Source organism: Mesocricetus auratus, unplaced genomic scaffold (assembly GCF_017639785.1).
Source record: "Mesocricetus auratus isolate SY011 unplaced genomic scaffold, BCM_Maur_2.0 Super-Scaffold_100024, whole genome shotgun sequence".
NCBI lineage: Eukaryota > Metazoa > Chordata > Mammalia > Rodentia > Cricetidae > Mesocricetus > Mesocricetus auratus.
The window spans coordinates 21,775,440-21,798,306 of record NW_024429205.1 but is presented as its reverse complement, the minus strand read 5'-3'; the positions used below and the strand labels follow the sequence as shown (position 1 = coordinate 21,798,306).

The window sequence follows — 22,867 nt, the reverse complement described above, 5'->3', positions numbered from 1 at the left end:
GGAACCTGCATGAGACTGAACTACACTGCCTTAATATAGGTGACAATGGTGTGGCTGGAACAATATATGAGGCCACTGGCAGTGGGTCCAAGATCTAACTCTAATGCACAGACTGACTTAGTGGAGCCCATTCTATATGGAGAGATACCATGCCCAGCCTAGACACAGTGGTGGGGGTGGCGAGGTGCCTTGGCCCTGCCTCAACGAGATGATGGGACAGACTTAGTAGACCTCCTAGGGGACGCCTTACCCTCTCTATGGAGCAGATGGGAGGAGGGGGGAGTGGGGAGAGTGGAAGCAGAGAGGGAGGGGGAACTGGGATTGGAATGTGAAACATAAATAAATAGATAGATAAATAAATAAAAAGAATGGTGAGGCCTTCATTACTGTGGTGAGGGAGGTGGGCTTGAGTCGAAGCTGACGGCTTTCTGAGTGGAGCGATCGACTCCATCAGTGACGCTGTGACAGCCTCGGGTGCTGAGAGGAGTATGTGGTCACTAACATGGAGCCTGGCACACCCCCACTCCCTGCACTGATGAACCCAATCTGACCCACGTGAACCCGGATTACATCTTCGTTGAGAGCCACTGCCGGAGTAAGTCAGATTTGACCCACATGGACCGAAGCCTGGGGCCAGCTGTAAAGGGAAATGCCATGCCCACTTAAGATCCGGGTCGCCGGGCGTTGGTGGCGCACGCCTTTAATCCCAGCACTCGGGAGGCAGAGGCAGGAGAATCTCTGTGAGTTCGAGGCCAGCCTGGTCTACAGTGCGAGTTCCAGGACAGCCTCCAAAACAACACAGAGAACCCCTGTCTCGAAAACCCAAAAAAAAAAAAAAAAAAAAGATCCGGGTCTCTTCAGCACCCTAGGGAAGGGTGTCAGCAAGCCACAGCCTCCCAAGGGCGTGCCATCATCAGGGCTCAGGAAGGGCCCTGAAAGCAGCTGGAGAGGAAAAGCCGCTGTCCCTAAAGGATCACACAATGAATGACAAAGGGTTAATTCTGCAGGCCCAAAGAGGAGCTTCCAGAACGTATCTCATAAGCAAAGGTGATGGCAGAGGACTGTTATAGCCCCGTTCAGCCATCAACAGAACAAGCCATGACGGCCAGAGGCTCAGGAGCTTGGAGGAGAAGAGGGTCAACTCCTTAACACACAGCTCTAATTCAGAACTCAAAAGAAAGATCCAGCGCCCCACCCCACCCCAACCCCAATCCTTAGAGATGCTCAAGAAGCCAGATAATCTTCCAGAATATTCTCTACAGATCTGGGCTCTTTCCCACATCAACCCTCATCTACCAACCCTACCAAGAGCCTTCATGTCTCAGAGGCTCTGGAATGAGGAGGAAATGAAAGACTGCCCTGAGCTCCAGGTGATCACACGCTCTCCTCCAGCCTGTCTAGAAGCATGTCCTTGGCCAGGCCCACCCAGGGCCGGTGCTCCAGCCCAGCAGTTCCCCAGCTGAGCTTTGTAGAACAAATGTGAAGGCAAAAGCAGAAGCATAGCCAACAAGGACATAAACGCTGCTGTTTGTCTCTTACCTCTCACGCTCTAGGAACCTGGAGGGGTGGTCAGCTGATCACCAGTAGGGCTGGAGCATAGAGCAACCTCCAAGTCCATAAATTATGGAGACCAGTTTGTGCATGAAAGACCAGAGTTTTAAAGAACCCTTGTGAATCTCAGTTCTCGTACATTTCAAAGTTTTCCAGGGAATAAACCAGAACTTGATGTCCACAGATAATTAACAAATTTATTATTCTGTTCAGATACAAATATTGTACCACTTAAAGTCATAGGATAAATCAGACCCCCAGAAAAATGTCCACATTTGTCCAGGTCTCTCTCTCTCTCTCTCTCTCTCTCTCTCTCTCTCTCTCTCTCTCTCTCTCTGTGTGTGTGTCTCTCTCTCTCTCTCTCTGTGTCTCTCTCTCTCTCTCTCTCTCCCCACCCCCTGGCAGATCCAGGAACATCTTCATTGCTCCCCTCAAGCCACCACCAGAAGAAAAAGAAGTTCTCACCACAAGGAAATTTGCTAAAGATGTCTCCATTCCCCACCGAACCAATTTTAAGACTATAAGCAGCCTCTAACACACGTCTACTGGAGTGCCTCCCCCGGGTGACTGACAAACACTCCCAGGTTACCCGAGTTGCTGCCTTCAGGTTCCTTTCCATGCTGCCAGTCCCCAGTGGTCCAAGCCCTCAGGCTCCCTAGGAAAGAGCGGTAAGAAGGATGATATGCCCACATCTTCTGAGAGAGGACAAGTCACGCTGGCCAGAGGGACAGCAGCCCGATGGATTTTAGGCTGTGGCTCTGACTGATGTGAAAGGGAAGAAAACATTCTTGTTTCTCACTGTTCGCCAGGGTGACAGTAACCATGGATATAAATCAATTTTTGGAATCTGTCAGTCGCTGACTGAATATAAAGAGCACTCTCTCTCAGAGCCACGGGCAGGCAGAGATAGATACAGCAGCCCAGACAAACGGACAATTAGGCATGGGCACAGAATAAACCTGGTGTCTGTATAACTCATCCATCCTGCGGGATCGTGTTACAAGTAAACAGATGACGACAGCAGCCAAGTCTAGAATTTGTTATGAAAAAAAATCATTGGGCGGGGGTGGGGGACATGACCCAGGGAAATAAATATTGTTATAATTAGAAAGCTAGACATGGCTGGATACATCTGTAGGACAAATGCCTGAGAAGCTGAGGCAGGAGAGTAGCTTAGGCACAGAGCAGCCTGGGCAACAGAGAGAAACCCTGTCTCAAAAAGCAAGCAATAAGCAATAATATTAATAATAGCCAGGCGGTGGCGGCACATGCCTTTGATCGGAGCACTGGGGAAGAAGCGGCAGGAGGATCTCTGTGAGTTCGAGGCCAGCCTGGTCTACAGAGTGAGTTCCAGGACAGTCTCCAAAACAATACAGGGAAACCCTGTCTTAGAAAATAATAATAATAACCTATACACAAAATCAAGTAAACATACAGTGGTTGAGAACACGTAATGCTCTAGCGGAGGGTCTCAGTTTGGTTCCCAGCATCCTCACTGAGCAGTTCACATCCACCTGTAACCCAGCTCCGGGGGAGCCTACAGATCTACCCTCACTGGGCACACATGCATATAGCCACACAACGATACGCAATTTCAAAATAGTAAAAACAAATCTTTTCTAGATAGATTCCACTAAATGTCCTTGGGACAGGAAGGAGAATCAGTTGTGGACCTGGTGCCTGCCTGGCTGGCTCAGTGGCCTTGGTCTAACCTCGACCCTGTGCAGGGCTGCTTCCTGGACACGTTGCAAACTGCTCTAACTCCTCTATCTGAGGTGCTCTATCCAGTCTTCGTTTTGCAGACAGGAAAAATAGCATTCAAAGGCCACAGAGGGGTGGGCTGAACCAGCACTCCCCAGAGCTTTCTAAGCACTCCGTTCCTTCACAGGAAAAGGCATGCTGGGTCAGCCCAGGGCCATCTGTGTTGGGGACAACAGAGGACAGTTCGTGGCAAGAGCCATCAAGCTTTAATTTGCATGTTTTATTTTTCTTTTTTTAGCAAAGTGATATATTTGTGTTGCTTAAAAAAGAAATAAAGTTCACATTAATAAATAAAGCTCCAAAGCCTTTGAAATCTGATAATCCATTTAAAGAGTTATCTGGTTTTGCCCATTCACTTAAGCAATGCTTTTTAAAAAACAAGCCGGCCGGGTGTTGGTGGCGCACGCCTTTAATCCCAGCACTCGGGAGGCAGAGACAGGTGGATCTCTGTGAGTTCGAGGCCAGCCTGGTCTACAGAGCTAGTTCCAGGACAGCCTCCAAAACAATACAGAGAAACCCTGTCTCGAAAAACCAAAAATAAATAAATAAATAAATAAATAAATAAATAAAAAACAAGCCACTCGGGAGACAGAGGTAGGTACATCTATCTCTGTGTTTGAAGCCAGCCTGGTCCACACAGCAAGTTCCAGGCTAGCCAAGGTGACACAGTGAGACCTTGTCTGAACATAATTGATAACTAATTAATTAAAATTAATAAATAAATACGACAGACCCAGAACTAGAGAGATGGTGCAGCAGTTGAGAGCACTTCCTGCTCTTCCAAGGAGTTATTAATTAAAATTAATAAATAAATACAACAGACCCAGAACTAGAGAGATGGTGCAGCAGTTGAGAGCACTTCCTGCTCTTCCAAGGAGTTGGAGCTCTGTTCCCAACACCCGTTTTGGGCAGCTCACAAGTGCCTGCAAGTCCATCGCCAGAGGAGCCAACCCCCTCTCCTGGCCGCTGTGGGCAACTGCATACACGCGGCATATACGCATTCAACACACTCACATACACACGAGTAAAAATAAGTCAAAAGTGTACTTCTCAACCCCAGCACTGAGAGGCAGAGGGAGGATGAGGCCAGATTGGACTACCTGACACCTTGCCTCAAAAAGACAAGACAAAAGAAAAAAAAAACCTAAGCCCCTTTTAACCCTGAAAATGCATCGAGCGTTCCTAAAACTGAATTCCCCTTTCTCATAAACTTGTACATTTGCAAACCTGGAGAGTTTTCAACACAAAACAAATGCAGGTCTCTGTAATACAAGAAATTCATCTGCCCACTTTGACAAATACCTCTAAAAGGCAGTGCTGTCCCAGGGGACCCATGGGGTGCCACGTTCAGCGGAAATGGATGCAGTCAATGCAGTAGAACCCTCCTGCAGCAGGACAGCCTGGCCTCTCTGTATCTGTGTACATACTGTCACAGAGAACAGTCTGGAAGAACACGTGCTGTAACACTGATTTTGAAGCAAATGGGGTGGGGAGTATTGGTGATCTTATTTCCACTTGTATTTTAAAACTTTGTAGATGTTATTTATTTGTTTGTTCATTTGTTTGTTTTGAGACAAGGTCCCACGATATGGTTCTGACCAGCCTGGAACTCTCTTTGAAAAGCAAACAGGCCCCAAACTAAGAGATCCACCTCCCTCTGCCTCCTGAGCGCTGGGATTAAAGGTGTGCACCACCACCTGTTTTAAGACCTTCTTCTTCTTCTCCTCCTCCTTCTCCTCCTCCTCCTCCTCCTCCTCCTCCTCCTCCTCCTTCTTCCTCAGCCTCCTCCTCTTCTTCTTCTTCCTCTTCTTCTTCTCCTCCTCCTCCTTCTCCTCCTCCTCCTCCTCCTCCCCTTCCCTCTTCTCTCGCCCTTGCCCTCTCCCTCTCTCCCTCTTCTTTTTGTTTTGATTTTTTGAAACAGGGTTCCTCTGTTTAACAGCTCTTGCTATCCTGGAACTCACCCTGTACACCAGACTGACCTTGAATTCATAGATATCTACCTGCCTCTGTTTGATTTGGAGACACTCTGTATCTAAAACCTTGGTTGTCCTGGAGCTTGCTATGTAGACCAAGATGGCCTCAAGCTCAAGATATCTGCCTGCCTCTGTCTTCTGAGTGCTGGGACTAAAAGTATGCACCATCAATCCTCGATAATTCTTCCCACTTCTCTTTTTCAAAACTTTGGAAAAGAAACCAATTGAAAACCCGAAGTCGACCCCTCACTCTGCCACTGAGCAAATGTGAAATCCCAGCTCTCATGAACCAAGTCTATACAGGAGATCGTGTCCATTGCTGCACAGCGCAGGTTGGGGATTTCTGTGGTCAGGTCCAGAAGACTGGTACCTCAAAACATTCACCAAGAAAGCCTTCTCAGTCAGCCCCACTTCCTGCTGGTGCTAGCCCTCAGATAGGCAAGTTGCCCGAAGCAAGGCTGACACCTAGTGGCTCACTTTGATTTTGACTATTTACACTTTGACCTCCCCCAGGAGGAACCATGATAACCCGGATAGGCATAGAGAAGTCAGGGAAAACTTCCACTGGAACTCCTAAAAGCACTTCCACAATGTTCAGGAAACTGGAGCAGCACACAAGACCACCATGTAAATCCACAGCCAACCAACACGTCTGCGGGAGGAAGGAAACCTGAGTCCTGAATATCTCTCTCTCTCTCTCTCTCTCTCTCTCTCTCTCTCTCTCTCTCTCTCTCTCTCTCTCTCTCTCTCTCTCTCTCTCTCTCTCTCTCTCTCTCTCTCTCTCTCTCTCTCTCTCTCTCTGTCTCTGTCTGTCTGTGTCTGTGTGTGTCTATGTCTCTCTGTCTTTGTCTCTCTGTGTATGTCTCTGTGTGTGTCTTTCTCTGTTTCTCTCTGTGTCTCTCTGTCTCTGTCTCCCTCTCTGTCTCTCCCTCCTTTGGTTTCTTGCAAGCAGAAATCTCTCAGTAAACTGAATCAATGGCCTCAGATATAAGGAGTTCTAGTTGTAGGGCTCTGGAAGGCATCTACCAAGCAACTTCTTGTCCCTGGCTGTCCTTTGAACATCCCTACTTCCCAGAAGACTCTCCTTCAAATTCTAGACAAAGTCATCTGTATTGGAGTCCCCCACCCCCAAGCTGATCTCGACACAGTTCCACACAGTGAAGTGGTTTTGTTATCGCCTAAAAAGGTTAAACTGCAAGACGCTACCTACGGTATTACCATCCATGTCAATGGTCCTCAACCTTCTTAATACTGTTCCTCATGTGACCCCCAATCATACAATTATCTTGTCGCTACTTAATAACTGTAATGTTGCTACTAAAGCAATGCTAATATCTGATATGCAGCCCCCAAAAGGGTTGAGACCCACACTTTGAGAACTGCTCATCCATGTGGAGAAAAAGGAACCAATTGTTTCTCACCAGTACATCCGCCTGCACACAGATCCACAGGGAAAATACGGAGGGACCAGACTCCAAAAGAACCGTTAGCTCCGCATGCAGCTATTCCCAGCTGGGATTCCAGAAGAGGGTAAGAGGCAGTGGGCAGCGGGGTTCTGCAGTAACCCACAGCCTTCATCTCTCTCTAGAGCAGTGCGTCTCACCCTTCCCAATGCTGAGACCTTTAATACAATTCCTCCCGGTCAAAACATTATTTTCATTGCTACTTCATGACTGCAATTTTGCTACAGTGCTGAACCGTAAATATCTGTGTTTTCAGATGGCCTTGGGCGACCCCTGTGAAGAGGTCGTTTGACCTGGGGTCATGACCCACAGATTGAGAAACCCTGCTTTAGAGCCAAGCACTCTCCGTTACTTTAACGCTGGGCTGGTTCCACAGGTGGAGGCACTTGACTCCAGGCCTGGTAACTCAGTTTGATCTCTGGGATCTACCCACAAGTTGTCTTCGGACCTCCAGCATGTGCCATGGGACAGGAGCCTATGGTCTGGATGCTTCTCTGGAATACTCAAGTACATGTCATTAATTTCCCTTTGTACTGGGTAGGACATGAGGCTGGGGCAAGGATGGCCTTGGAGATAATCAGTGTTGAGGTACACCCCACCCTCTTGCCACACACACACACACACACACACACACACACACACACACACACACACACACACACACACAGTGTATATGCTCACACAGAGGGAAAAGTGTAAAGAAGATCTACAAGAACATGACGGTTACTGCTGCTACAGCTTTGTCTTCCTTCTCTGTATCTTTTGGTATTTTCCAATAACGTCAAACTTTCAGAAAAATTTTTTTTCACTTTAAATTTTTTAAGATTATAATTTAATTACATTTCTTCCTTCCCCTTCCTCCCTCCAAACCCTCCCTGCTCTCCTTCAAATGTGTGGCCTCTTTTCTCACTGTTATTGAATGCATATATCTACACACACACACACACCTAAATATAACCTGTGCGGTCCATATGCTACTTGTATGTTTTCAGGACTGTTAGGTGCTGGACAACAAATTGGTGTGCTCTTTTCTGGGGAAGACCTCCTCTCTCACCCTGGTGTCCCTCAGTTGTGTATAGTTTTTTGTGTAGAGTTGAAGGCCTTGTGGGATTTTCCCTGTCTGCGTGGGATCAGGCTCCGAAGTTCTGCATTTTGATTGGTTGTGGTTTTCTGTATTGGTCTCCATCTGTTGCAAAGAGAAATTTTCATGATGAGAGGTGAAGACTAGACTTACCTGTCTATAAGAATGTCTATCGATTGTTGCTAGGGATTATGCTGGTTTAGTAACTTAGTGACTGTAGGTTCTCCTCCAATAGCCATGACTTCATTAGCACTGTTAGCTAGGGCTCCGGGATCCTCTTTTTGAGTGAGTTTGAAGACCAGAGGACTGTTGGTTACCACAAAGATGTGCTTGCCACTATCGTACCTTTAGGGTTATCATGCCATTATGGTCGCTGATGTCAATCATGGCCTAAGGTATCTGGATCCCATGGAAGGTTTATTCTGAGAATTTCCCACACTGATGTCTATAGAGGCTGCACCAGTTTGCAACCCCACCAACTGTGGATGAGGGTTCCCTTCTCCCCACAGCCTCCCAGCAATTGTTGCTCAGAACAGCATGTTTTTAAAAAATGAAGCTCACCTTCAGAAAAGAGGGATTTTGTCTACTCAATGAGCTAATTTTTCTCTAGAACCTACCCTTTACCCTTTCCTTCCCATACTGGGAAAATGTCTAACAATAAATCTATCTGGAAATATGCCCTTAAACAGGTCCGCACTTTATCCAAGTTTCCCTCAGTTACTGTGCCATGGGTTCTTGGAGCATCCTTGAGGCAGATGGCTCTCTTGACTCTCACCAAGAGGTGGGGGGTGGGGCACTGATGGTTGTCACACCCTGGTGTGTACCCAGAATTTGCACTCCAGCTTCTGCCCCTTGGTTTAATCTTCTCTCATGATGAACTGGTGTATTCTGCTGCCCCGCCCACCTTATACCCAAATCTACCACAGGCACCTATTAAACAGGGTGCCAGCTGTGTAGTGTGGCACACAGAAATTCACACCTGAAGTTAGATTGCTCATCTTTGTCATGTGTATTTTACCACAATCAGAGAAAGGATTCGTCAGACTGGAAATGATTAACAAGATCAAAGTCTAGCTTAATCTACTGTCTGCTCCTTGGGGGCAGCTACATGTACTGTTGGGGTACCCACAGTCATAAGCCAACTAGGCAGACTCACAACCCTAACCAACACACCCAAACCTCGATGAGGTCACTGTCCTGTTAGGAGAAAAGCTGAGGTGGAAGGAGAGGACCTAGGACAGTGCTTAATAAAGCCAAGTCATCAAAGCCTGCCCCTGGGAAAAGATCACAGCTGTCCCTGGCACCAGCTGTGAAGACGCCTCCTGTCCATTTCTCTACTACAATGCCACACTTGGTCCAAAATCAATCATCTAATGATAAAACTGAGTTAGTGTGTGACTTTCCTGTGTAGAAAGAGGACATGTCACACTCTGCTCGCAATCTGCTGAGAGACCTTTTTTCTCATAGTGAACTCAAAGCTTCATTCCACCGATGCTCTCTGAATGTTTTGTTGACTTAAGCAATACTGCCGAGGTACCGCAAGGTCAAGACCACTACACTAGATTAAAAGAAAACGGAATTACATGCCCAAGATACCTTCAAAGAGGGGACCAACAAATGGTCACTTAAAGGGCAACATAAAAACCATTGCTGCCTGGGTGAGTTCCGTACATCTGTCAATCACAGTCCAAAGAACCTGCAGGCAAGATGTTAAATCTGAAGAACACCAGGACTGGTCAGTTCTTCACACTTGTGTTCCTCTTGGTGTCCCCTTTTTCTTCTTCCTGAAATGCTGGAGTGCACAATGCCTGTGTTTCTCCCATTCCTATTACTCTCCAGGATGTAACTGGATGTAACTCATGGATGACTCAGGAGCAATGTCACATCTAGCCAAATGGCTACCTCAAGGTAACTAGCTGGTAGCATCACCTGATAAGTACCCCCAGTTATAGAAAATAACTTATAGCCAGCAGTGTTAGTGATGCTGGAGGATGCTAATTTCAATAGCCATGGTCCTACCAAAAATAGTGTGAGCAGTAGTGGTGGACCAGCTACCTGATGCCAGTCACAACTTGAAGCCAACACCAAATCTAACTCTAACTTCCAAACAGCAATCCTCTCCAACTCTGTAACTACCTTCCTGGCCCAAGTCACCACCAGGGATTACTTCAAACACAAGGCTTTGTTTTCTATTAGAGTCCTGGAAAACAGGATTCTCAACTGGAAAAGCTGCGAGCTCTGCTCAAACACAAGCTCTGCCCCTCAGTTCAGAGCCTAAGCCAATGTCTCAACGGTCCACAGGGCCAGTGCTCAGCCTTCCGACCTCAATGCATGCACATTTCTCATGCTGACCTCCACACAGAACTGCCCTTAGGCTTTTTTTTTGCTCACCTTCTCCCAGATAACCCACTTGACTCACCTCCTACCACGTCCAGAGCTTTCAACAACCAGACTGCATTTTACGTCATCTACACTTTCCGCCCCAACCCCTTCCATACTCCTGCTTTTGTCCCATTTATGTGCCGGTTTCCTTAACACACACACACACCCGCGCGCGTGCGGGCGGGCCACAGGCTCTTCACTGGGGTGACAATTTGTAACTACTTAGGCTTAGACACTGGTGGAGTACTGGGAGGACATTTGGTCAAGGTAAGCACAAAAACAGGTGGGAGCCTGGGGCAGAGCAAAACATTTAAACAAAGCTAAAGAGGAAGAGCCCAGGGTGTCCCACAGCACCTCTTGAGAACACAACAGGAACCTTCAAGTACCAAGAACTGGGGTGGAGGTGGGGGTGGGGGAGAGGACCCCTGGCCTTTAAGGCTTCAGCTATTAGGGATATTTACCTAAACCATGACAACTAGATGCTTGGGATAGAGGTTCCCATTGTTCAACATACACATCCGGCACCTGAATAACTACCAGCATAGCGGACAATGAGAAAATGCAGCTAGCATACTGGCAACTGTCGTTCACAGGGATGTTAATCTCACACAAACCAGTTTCCAAACCTCAGACCTCTTTTGCCTTAAGGATTCAAAAATCAGCTTAATATCTACTCACATAAAAATATATTCCACATCCTCAATGGTCTCTACTTAAGGCAACAATCACAAACCCACAATTTATGGTACTGTACAACACAACTCATGTGAACTCACCGAATACCGAAACAATACACAAGAATAGTATAGATTTAGAGAGTAAACATGACAACCAACTAGGACATGTGATCATTGACAACGGTTACAGGCTTCAGTTTTCAATGAAAACTCAGGAATACCCAAGAACACACACATACACAACCAATTTTCACATTGTCCCAATTGGTGTAGCACAACAGTGAAACTCTCTATCAATAGAAAAAAAAAAACCATTATGCAGGCCTAACTGGATATTTCTAAACGGAAAACAGTACAAGTTTCCCTTGTTGCTGTTTTTCTCCACAATATCTAATAAAACATAAATGCCTCTTGTGTATGTCTAAAACATTGTAATATGGACTTGCAACCCAACCAGAAATAACCAGTAATCACTGACAGATGTAAAATAAAATGCCTATTCCTTTCACTGCTGCAAACTTGATTACACAGCAGGCCTTCAGTGTTTACTTGTGAATGAATGCTAGGGGTGAAATCACCTTAAAACACCTTCACACTATAAGCCCAAACATCTAGCTATATCTTTTCTACACATACAACGAGACACGCGCTGGATAAAGATGAGTATTTATTCACTTTACAAAGAGAATGGTATTAAATTGCCATAAACAACTCCATTTATAGACAAATAACAACTGTACATCGCACAGCAGCTTGCCCAGATGCTGTTCCTGCTCCAGCTGTGCGGCCTGCCTGCTCTGCCTGATAGAGTCCTCCCGGTAACAGTGCTCTGACACGTTCACAGGTGGGAAAGTCACCGCATCTGCTTAGCCCTTCTGCAGAAGTGAGCTCTCCATCTGCCCCTTAGTGAGCACTAAGTCAGTATTAGCTCACTCTTTTAAAAACAAGACAAATTACTGGTAATTTGAAAAAGCTGTGTAGCACACCAAAATACTTTTTTATACATACATAAAAAAATCTTGAGTAAGATTTATCATTTTTAAAGATAAACAAATACCCTAGCCCTGCCAAGAGTGGACAATGAAAAGGAAAGAAGACGTTAAATTACTGAATTATAAAAATAGTTTCTTTGGAAAAAAATTCCAGCAAAGGTTATCATTAATATCTAAAACCAAAGAGAAAAAATAAACAATTGTTCTCTGATCCATTAGTAAGTTAAATAAAAATGGCAACCTCTTCAAAAGCAGCTGAGTGACATCTTAAAAAGTCGCAGCTAAGAGCATGTCTCATCTATACGCAGTTAAGTCTTTACAATGCACAGACAAGAACACCCTTAATATGGCTAAACCTTTGCTTCTTTAATTACCATTATTTTGTTTTGTTTAAAAAAATATCTCACAACACTTTAAAAATAAGTGTTACTTTGGGGAAGCACTCCAAATACCAATCTGACCCAAATCAGATTACTAGTTAGTAAACAAGCTAGGGACACTGTGATTTTATTTCTGTAAATCACAACCATTTTCATTTGATTTTTTTGTTATTCCTTCATGGTTTATGAAAATGTATCAAATCGGGTAAGCCAGATTAAAAATAATTCATTAGTGCTACTTTGGCATCTGGACTAGATGAAAGATACCAACCTGAGAAGAGAGCCGACTCGTTCACAAGCATCCAGTTCCTGACCCTACGGCATGTCTGTCTTCACCCAAGTCAGGTTATGATAGAACCAATCCTACTGAGTATTATGTTATAAAAATATACCATATATTGGACACTCATGTCAGTACATGGCAGAAAGTGTGTCTATTTACTGTGTAAAGTTTATTAACATTTGAATGAAACACTCTTATTTACACAGTTAAAGTCTGGGGCACTCAGGACAGGAAGGTGGTGTGGCCTCTGTGAACTTGGAAGCATATGGCGGCCTCTGGTCTCCTGGCACAGGGCGAGCGAGCCTCCCTGGGAGGATGCTGCAGCATTGGGCAAGATGAGCCAGGGTTCACGGTGTGACTGGCTGCTTGTGTTCACTCTTCTTCGCTTTCGTTCTCGGGGTCTAAATCCGAATCTCCATTCAATTCCTTTTCACTTGACCCGTCTCTGTCCTCCCCGTTCTCTTCCTTATCGTCAGTGTCCTCGTCATCTTCTTCATTGTCTTCATCAACTCCCTCATCGTTTTCACTGTCTTTCTCCTCTTCATCTTCATCCCAATGATCCTGGTGGAAACAGCAAAGGAAGCATTCATGAAGAGGCCCCTTACAGTGAGGACAAAAGGCAGCTGATCAGAGAATAGCACTCACGTCAGAATCCTTTTCTGCAATTTCATCATCAGACTCCTCTTCAGAAGACTCTGTAAAGAAAAGCAGAGTACAGTGCTGAAGCAGCCTACTACTCACATTAGGCTATCTGCCACCCACGGGTGCTAATCAAGGGATACTTTTCACTGTTGTTTGCATCGTTTGAGTTGGGATCTCATGTGGCCCAGGCAGGCCTAGAACTTGTAGTCTCCCTGCCTCAGTCCCCAAGTGCTGAGATAACAGGTGTGGGTATATACGTCTAAATCTAGCTTCTAATTTTATTATTCTGTTTTTTTAACATTTATTTTAAATTGTATGTATGTCTTCCTGTGCACACCCACAAGTGTAACTGGGAGCAGAAACACGGGTACCAGGGAGCTGAAGTTACAGACAGTTTTAAGTCATCTGATGTGGATGTTGGGAACCAAGCATGGCTTGTCGTCTCCAAGATCAAGACATATTCTTAATCCCTAAGCCATCTCTAGCCCTAAATTTAAAACATATGCATATAATAAAAAACACAAGAAATGATGGTTCATGCATCTATCTGAAATAAACGCATTTTCTTGGTTTGTGACCCATAACAAAAGTACTAGTAACAGAAAAAAAAACTGCTGTTAAAAATGTAGTTTTGAGAAATGAAACATTCAAATGTGTAACTGAGCCAGCTTATTACCTAAGTACCATGGGAAATAAAGAACAAACAGAACGAGGCTCTCATACAGGGCAGTAAGAAAACCAATCTGCACTGATAGACTCCACACAAATGTGGCTTGAAAACCAACTCAACCTCACAAGTTGTCACATCCAGTTCAAAAGAATGTTAGCTTTTATAGAACACACTAAATGACCCAAGAGGAAGCACACCCACAACCACACACCAGAGCATCTATCTAGTGTCAGATGGCCTCTTTTCAGCAAGTCTCATCATCAGTAGCTCTAAGACATTCACAAGCCAGATCTATAATGCACCCACAGTATACGAGGGAGAAAATATTATCCCTTGAAGGCTTCATAAAACTTCAGCTAGGTGTTTGTCAGGGGGTTGGCTAAGTTGACTTGTGTGTGTGTGCATGTGAGTCTTAGAACACATGTGCAAGTCAGGAGACATCTTTTAGAGTCAGTTCTCTTCTGCCACCATGTGGATCCTGGGGCTTGAACTCAGGTCCTGAGGCTTGGTGGCAAGCATCATCACACGCTGAGTCATCTCTGGCCTCTAGTAAGTACATTTAGAGCGAATGGCTTTGAAGCCAGGTTTGGTCTCTGACATTCCTAATCGCTAATGCCATAGTCTCCTACTTTCCGGCCCCTCTTCAACTACCGCCCTGGTCAGCAGATTACACATTTGCCTCATTCCCCTCTGGTTTGTCAGGGCCTTGACTGTTTCAATAAAGGAGACGTGACAGAGGACTTCCCATGTTCTCATTCACATGCAGAAACTAGGTTTAAATGCATGCACACATAGGCAAACTTATGTGTGTTGTACAAAGTCACCAAAATGAGAAGAGGCTCTCAAGAACAGCGGTGGGAACAGAGACAGTGGAACAGAGGACTAGCCTGCTGAGGGAGGTGACATGGAGGAAGGCAGCAGGGGTGTGGAACAAAAGAAAACTATGGGGACACAAAGATTTGAAGATTCCACGGCAAAATCCATCACTCCATAAGCTAACCTACAGCACTAATTTTAAAAAAGAGTGAATATGGACATTTCCATAGAACAGAATTGATGTGAAAAAAACAAACTATCCCAGCAGCCTCTACCCCAACTTTTACCTTCTTCATACACCAATTTTGCCTTCTGTCCAGGGGAAGGCATTTTTTTCGTTTTTTCTGATGCTGTAACCTGTAAGACAATTATGAAACAATTATAAACTTATCAAGTATAGCCATCATAACCAGTTCCCCAACATTCAGCTTGTTTACCCTCCCCCACTGGACTCTCCCAAAAGAATGGACGGCCCAATTACAACTTGGAACAGACACAGGAAAAATATGAAAGGGGAAATTACAATGGTTAGAGTATTACTGCACCAAAATGCTACCTACAGATGCCCTGTACCGCCCTGCTCACAGTAACATGCTGAGCCCGGGGACAGTCACTAAGAGAGGTGAGGAGGCTGGAGCTACAGCTCAGTTGGTGGGTGTTTGCTGTACTTTAGCAGGCCTGTGACTCCAGTACTCAGGAAGGCAGAGGCAGGAGTAAGAGCATCCTTAGCTACAGCGTATGCTCAAGGCCAGCCTAGGGAAGAGGAGAGAGAAGGAACACAAACGGGGAGGGGTACAATCAAGTGTTCCCACTGTCACTGGGAAGCACTTCCAGGTTAAAGCCAACGTCTTTCCTCGACCTCTCCTCTCTACTCTATCACACCCAAATCTGAGGCTGGAAATCACTGGATTTGCTCACTTGTGTGATGAGAAGAATGAGCTTTCCATGCAGGTGTGAGAGTTTCTGGAAAGTTTTGACTCTGCTTTCCATGAGCTGGTAGAGGGTCCCCAGCTGGTGCACCAGGTCAGGCAACTAGAAAAACAAATGGACAAGAAATGACATCAGTTGACATCATCACATTCTGAAGAGGGACACACAAATCACGCTCAGCCTTTGCAGCCTATACTAGCATCGGTCAGAAGCACTTCTGGGGACAGGGGAGCTTTGGGACACAGCCTAGTAACATGACAAACTTTCAAAGAAGGCCCTTGATACCCTGGCAGGAAAACATAACTTCAAAAACAGCACAAATCACCACTGCTGGGAACCTTTGGTCTCAGAACTTAGGAGGGAAAGGCAGGTGGATCTCTGTGAGTTTGAGGCCAGCCTGGTCTACAGAGGGAATTCCAGGACACCCAGGGCTACACAGAGAAACCATCTGGAGGTGGGAGAGGGGAGTGAGGGAATGGGAAGGGGACACAACTCATCAGCTGGGACAGATGGCAGGGCGAACTCCTGCATACTGAAAACTACTTCCGGTAAGATCAACACAGGGTAGATAATAAAAGTCCTCCAGCACAGTCTGAGCTGAAGGGACTCTCTTTGAATCTTCCCATTTCCAGCACATCCCCTATGCCCGCCACAGGCTCCAGAGCACCATAAGCTTCCCCAACCTCGAGTTTCCACACACGCATGTAGTTCCACATATGAATGCATACTATTTACATGCCATAGGGGGAGGGGACCTACAACTTTACTGTGGGCGGTTATATGCTAAACTCTTTTGGGGAAAAATGATAAGCAAATACAATGATATTTTGTTTAAAATATAACTGATAGCCAGGTGTGGAGGCTCATGCTTATAATACAGCACTTAGGAAACTGAGGCAGGGCTGGCTGGAATACAGAGTCAGACTAATTCACAAAGTGAGTTCCAGGCTAGGCCACGCTACAAAGCACTGCCTCAAAAAGAATCTCATAATGGGGCTGCAGACATGAGTTAGCTGTTAGAGAACTCAGGTTTGGTTCCCAGCACCCACATGGCGGCTCACAACCATTGGTAACTCCAGTTCCAGGAAACCCAATGTTCTCTTCTGACCCCTACAGGCATGTGGGAGACAAAACACTCATAACGCTAATACAGGTCAGTGAAACGGTACAGCAAGGGTGTTTGCTGCTAAGCCTGTAATACCTGAGTTTGATCCCCAAAATCTGCATTAGGATACAGTCAAGTTTTCCTTTAACCTTCACTCATGCCATGGCATAGGACACCTCCAACACACATATATAAATAAATGATTTTCTTAAAATAAAAACTCAGGCTGAGCGGTGGTGGCACATCTTTAATCCCAGTACTTGGGAGGCAGAGGCAGTTAGATCTCTATGAATTCGAGGCCAGCCTGGTCTACAGAGTGAGTTCCAGGACAGCTAGAGCTATGCAGAGAAACCCTGCCTTGGGGTAAAAGAAAAAAAGGGGAAAAATTATGTTCCTTATTAGGCAAGGCAGTACAACACCTTTAGTCCCAGCACTCAAGAAGCAGAGATGGACAGCTTTTTTTTAGTTCAAGGCTACCCTGGTCTATCTACATGGCAAACTCTAGTCTAGCCAGAGCTATATAGTGAGACCCTATCTCAAAAAAAAAAAAAATTGATGATGATGAAGAAGAAAAATAAAGAAACTCTCTAAAGGAAGCAAAAGGTGGTTTTTCCTTCTAGCCCATACCAAAGCCCAACCATTCACTCTCACGAGACTTACCGTGGACAGGTACGATGCATGAATCGTCAGCACACACTTCAACCACTGAACCATTAAAACAGCACTAACAAGGAAGAGAAAGCCAAGTGAAGGTCAATTCCCTGATTCAGAAGTACACGCGGCAAGAACAGGGAGTCAGTGAAGGTAACCACAAAGTACACTTCCCAGGCCTTTCATTCTGCCATGGCATCTACCACACTTCAGGAAAAGATTCAGCTTTTGCACATTGAACTAGCAAGTAGGACAACCCCCACCTCCCAAAAAAGAATGACTACTTCAAGACTATAGGCCATGCTTTACCCCATATAACTAATTTATAACAGGACAGTATCAAGCATCCAGACAGAGTGGAATGATTTTCCATGTACTAATCACATCTCAGCCCAATCAACTTGTTCACTATTGGGACAAAAAGTCAAGCCTTCCACACAAACATTAACAGGCAAGTTGGATCAAACTCTGTAATGTGACACTAAGGACTTCTTTAGATTTCCTGCTTTGTGAGCTCTTAAGGCTAAGGGAGTCTATACAAAAAAAATAAGAAAAAACATGGAGGAGGCTAGAGAGATGAAGTACAGCAGTGCCTATGTGTATAACCCCTAGCCAGCTAGGCTAGCCTGATCTGCAAGTACTAGGTTCAGTGAGAGACCACATCTCAAAAAATAAAGACACCAGTTTTTGGCTTCCACAAGCATGTGGTGGTGCACCTATATGCATGTACATGTATACACACACAGCTAATGTTATAAATTAGAAATGAAAAACAGAGCCCAAAAATACTATATTTCCTGCCCTTGATAGCCTGGCGGGAAAAAATAACTTCAAAAACAGCACAAATCACCACTGCTGGGAACCTTTGATCTCAGAGCTCGGGAGGGAAAGGCAGGTGGATCTCTGTGAGTTTGAGGCCAGCCTGGTTTACAAAGCAAGTTCCAGGAAAGCCAGGGAAAAACAAAAAACAAAAAAAAATCCACATAATTTAGGTTACAAAAAGAAAAATTAATTACCCAAAGGCCAAGTTGATAAAACCTGGAACAAATTGTACAAGTTTTAGTTTGTTTGGGTTGTTTGTTTTTTAAAGAAAACCACAATGAAACCACTTAGGGATAAAAATTAGTCAGCTTAAACACTGGAGGGAGGCAATACACGCCCCAACTACCTGAGGCTGAGGATTGAATCTAGGGCATTGACACTGTGTCCAGCAAGCACTCAACTCTGGACACTGCTATTTATATTTCATCTATAAAACAGTAATTCAGCTCAGAGTGATAGCACACACCTTTACTGAGACAGGAAAATGCTGAGCTCTAGGCCATTCTAACTTACACAGTAAGGCTCTGTCTCAAACACAAAGAATCTTAAGTCACAGAAACAGCTTACCTATTGGGATGTCCTTGCAACCTCTTCGTAAGCTAAGGGAGAGAAAACACTGTTAACATCAGCAGTGCAAAGGCAATCTTTCTCCATCAATTCCCCAGATGCAATAATGGCTGTACAAACCATTCAACCTAGCAATAAAACCTAGTTTTATTCAACACAACATACTTGACTTTATTCTCATAAGATAATTACAAGACAAAAATAGCTAGGGTTCTATAGGCATGTACATGGAGATCAAATACAGACTGGTGATTTCCTGTAAATAGGAAGGTATGGGAAGGGGCATACAGAGTCAACACTAATGGGTACAAGATTCTTTAAGGAATGACAATTGGCAATCTATGAACATAGGAAAAGCAACTGCATTGTACACTAGAAAAGATTAAACAGTATTTCCATTTTAAAAATACATTTAAATTTAAAATACAGGAAATTCAGGGAAGGAATAGACAATAACCCAATACATGAATAGCCTTTTCTATTATTTTCTTAAATTTTCCTACCAATGATATAAAAACAGCATACACTGTTACCAAAACCAATCTTATAAAACACTTCATCGTGAAACAAGCTTGTTTCTAATTTAAATTTAACAAGGGGAAAAAACAAAACACTTCATCATGTTAAATATAACTCAAGTACAATGTCTATTTACTGAGTATTCTGACTTTAGGTCTAATATTTGATAAAGGGCACCCACTCTATCAATGTTTCAGTGCAATTATATTTTTGTACAGTAAAAGTACATTGTAATATGTACTTTTGAAGGAGAAAGTTTCTTCCCTACTAATGACTAAAAACTGAACTGAATTCAGCATATGCAGTCTCGGCACTTGATCTCCCCTGGCACCCAGAATGAATGCAGACTCTGAGTCGCACCTGTGTTGTATGTATTCATTTAAACATCTGGTACCATTTAGTGTTTGGGTCTCGCCATCCTGCACTCCCTAGCTTAGCTTTGCTGCTCCGGCCTTGTTAATACACTTAAGTAAGTTAATACAGTTAAGTAAGCAAAGGCAGAACTAGCCCATGCAGGAACTATGCAAGTTACTTCCAGGGTCAGAGGCTGGACCACTGGGTAACTGTCCTCTCCAATACCACATTCCAATCAGAGAAAATAAAATATGCAATAGTTCTATTATATTTCCATTATATTAAGAGTACCACACAAGCGCCGGGCGTTGGTGGCGCACGCCTTTAATCCCAGCAGAGGCAGGCGGATCTCTGTGAGTTCTAGACCAGCCTGGTCTACAGTGCTAGATCCAGGATAGCATCCAAAACAATACAGAGAAACCCTGTCTCGGGAGAAAAAAAAGAGGCTCTATGTTGGGGTATTCTACTACAACCCACAAACAGCAGCTGTCCACAGTACTCCGAGGCTCACTTTAAAGGGCAGCAGTTACCTCTTGCAACAGTGGGATAACAGCGTGCAAGGGCATCCTTAGCACAGTCTTCTTTATTAGGTTTATATTCCTAGTTTGAAGCACTTTCTGCAAGAAAATAAAATGGCAATTAAGGTGAGCATATTCCCAATAAGGACACTACTGAAAAACCTTATATAACTGAAACTAGATCAAGGCAATAAAGTACTGAATGAACTGGACAAATCAGGTTGGAAATCAGGTTAAGTTGCCTTCAGATAGCACTCAAAACAACATCTAGACATTTAAATTTAAATACAAGTAAGTGCCATTTTAGGGATGTTCTCCAACTTCCATCTCACTAAATTAGACTGTCTCTACATAGTGAGTTGAACAAGTTTGTTTCAAAAGAAAAAACAAGTTATTTTAAATTGTCACCATTTGGTAAAAATTTAAGTCAATCAAATGATAACATAATAGATGCTTCAACCAAAGCCCTTGAAAGTCAGATTCTTCCCTGGGTTGTAGAAAAAGCAACTGAGCGGACCAGTACTGAACCTACATCCTCTGGGCAGTATTCCAAGCCAGAGTCAGACTGTTTCACAGAAGAGGAAAGGAGGGGATGGAGAAAAGAGTCCACTGGCCTCTGATACACCTGTCCTCTTAAATACTTTTAAAGCTAAGCAACAGAGACAAGTCCCAAAGTCAAACACACAGGAAGGAGGTTTCCAGTTTTCTCCAAGTCCTTAGAATCAATTCAGAATCCTCATCAGATTTTAATTTTCTTATAAAAATGACCTTTACACCAACCTGATTCTACCAAATAATTAAACTCTCACACAATTACAAGATTTCACAGACTATAATATATAAATCTTATTTTACATACAATTACAGGAGCTTCAGGAAATACAAAATAACCCCATCCTGTCACACCATGATTTATGCCAAGCTTGATCACATTCTGCTTTCTTTGTGGTTTGGTAAATAAACCTATTTTCCTATTGGAGGGGTGCACTGCAGGGACACAGGGACGGACAGATGGATGGACGGTCGGACAGACACGCACACACGCACAGAGCCAGACATGGTGATGATATGCCTGTAATCCCAGCACCCAAGGGGCAGAAACAGTTATTTATGTATTTAAGAATATATATACATAACTAAAGAAATAGAGTCCTCGTATCTGAGACAGATAGGGTGGGGAGGGTGATGCATGGAAAAGGCTGGAAGAAAGAAAGGGAAGGGAGGAATTGTTTAAAAAAGAAAAGCAAGTTAAAGCCCAACCTGGGCTTTACAATGAGACCTGTCCAAATAAAAATAAAAGCAAAAAATGTCTTTAAAAGGCTGGGAATGGGGTCAGGCGTTGGTGGTGCACAACTTTAATCCCAGCACTCGGGAGGCAGGAGGATCTCTGAGTTCGAGGCCAGCCTGGTCTACAGAACGAGTTCCAGGACAGCCTTCAAAACAATACAGAGAAACCCTGTCTCCTCGAAAAACCAAAAAAAAAAAAAAAAAAAAAAAAAAAAAAAAAAAAGGGGGGTTTGGAATGTGTTTCAGTGGTTGAGTGCTTGCTTAGCATGAAGGAGGCCACAGGCTCAGTTCCTAGAACCACATAAAAATAAGTACAGTGGCCCAGGCCTGTAATCCCAAAACTGATACATTCAAGTCCTTACCAACTACATCATGAGGCCAGCCTGGTATTTAAAAAGAGAGAGAGAAAGAAAGAGTCGGGCAGTGGTGGTACACACCTTTAATCCCAGCACTCAGGAGGCAGAGACAGGCGGATCTCTGAGTTCTAGGGCAGCCTGGTCAACAAAGAGTTGTTCCAGGACAGCCAGGGTTACAGAGAGAAACGGGGTGGAGAGAGACACCACACCACACACAAAACAAGCAGCTATAATAGTAAGTTTTCTCAAAGCCATATTTTAAAAAACAGCCCTATAAACCAGTTATAACTACCAAGATGACAGTAGCAAGAGTTTTTTTTTCCCCTTACAATTTCACTGTAACACAACTAAGCATAAAACACATATAAAAGTACAAAATTTTTATCAATTCAAGAAGCACATTTTCCTAGGACAGTTAAGTTCTATCAACCTCAAGTTTCCGTGGACATTGTACAATCTCCTTCCTTTAAATTCCAACCCACCAGTCACTGTACTATGTATGTACTAGCACTTGTTTTCCAGAACCAATTACACAGTAGTCTCCCTTTTTGCCAGTCATCCATTGTCTGCACTGGCAATGAACATTCACATGCAAGACTCTGCAAGAACACGCTGGTTAGTCTCTTGACAAACAGGTGGGAACAGAACAGTGGGACTGCATGGGAGGTGCATGCTTCCTTTTTAATAACTCAAAGTGTTCTGCCAACAGTAGGGCATGGTTTTCAGCCACTAAACACCCTGACAACACAATGTTATCTTTCTAATTTTAAACAATCTATAGCAGATATGTAGTATCATCTGAGAATTTCCTTTGCCTTTCTGTGATTAATGTCACATACTTTTTACTGTGGGCTGGTGAGGCGGCTCAAAAGGCAAAGGACTTTAGCACCAGGCCTGACAACATAATTCAATCCCTACAATTCACAGGGTGGAAGGAGACCAACTCCTAAAAGTTGTCCTTGACCGCCACGTGTCCCCAGTGGCACACTCTTGAATATAAGACAAACAAACCTAAAAATAACAATGAACACTTTCCATGTGTTATCTGTGTAATGTTTTTTAAATCTTAAGTGATCTTCATATATAC

At 44.2% G+C, this 22,867-nt stretch overlaps 1 protein-coding gene across 1 annotated transcript in view; it reads right to left on the bottom strand.

Annotated features, from left to right (window-relative positions):
- Positions 1-11,542: 11,542 nt before the first annotated feature.
- Positions 11,543-22,867, bottom strand: part of Wdr43 (WD repeat domain 43) — a 36,443-nt gene continuing 25,118 nt past the window's right edge. The window contains exons 12-18 of the mRNA XM_040730790.1: positions 20,150-20,236; positions 18,747-18,778; positions 17,367-17,430; positions 15,590-15,703; positions 14,959-15,028; positions 13,189-13,238; positions 11,543-13,104 (exon numbers count right to left, since the gene is read on the bottom strand). Of these exons, the coding sequence (XP_040586724.1) occupies positions 12,916-13,104; positions 13,189-13,238; positions 14,959-15,028; positions 15,590-15,703; positions 17,367-17,430; positions 18,747-18,778; positions 20,150-20,236 (606 nt within the window). The 3' untranslated portion in view covers positions 11,543-12,915. The remainder of the gene's footprint in view (positions 13,105-13,188; positions 13,239-14,958; positions 15,029-15,589; positions 15,704-17,366; positions 17,431-18,746; positions 18,779-20,149; positions 20,237-22,867) is intronic.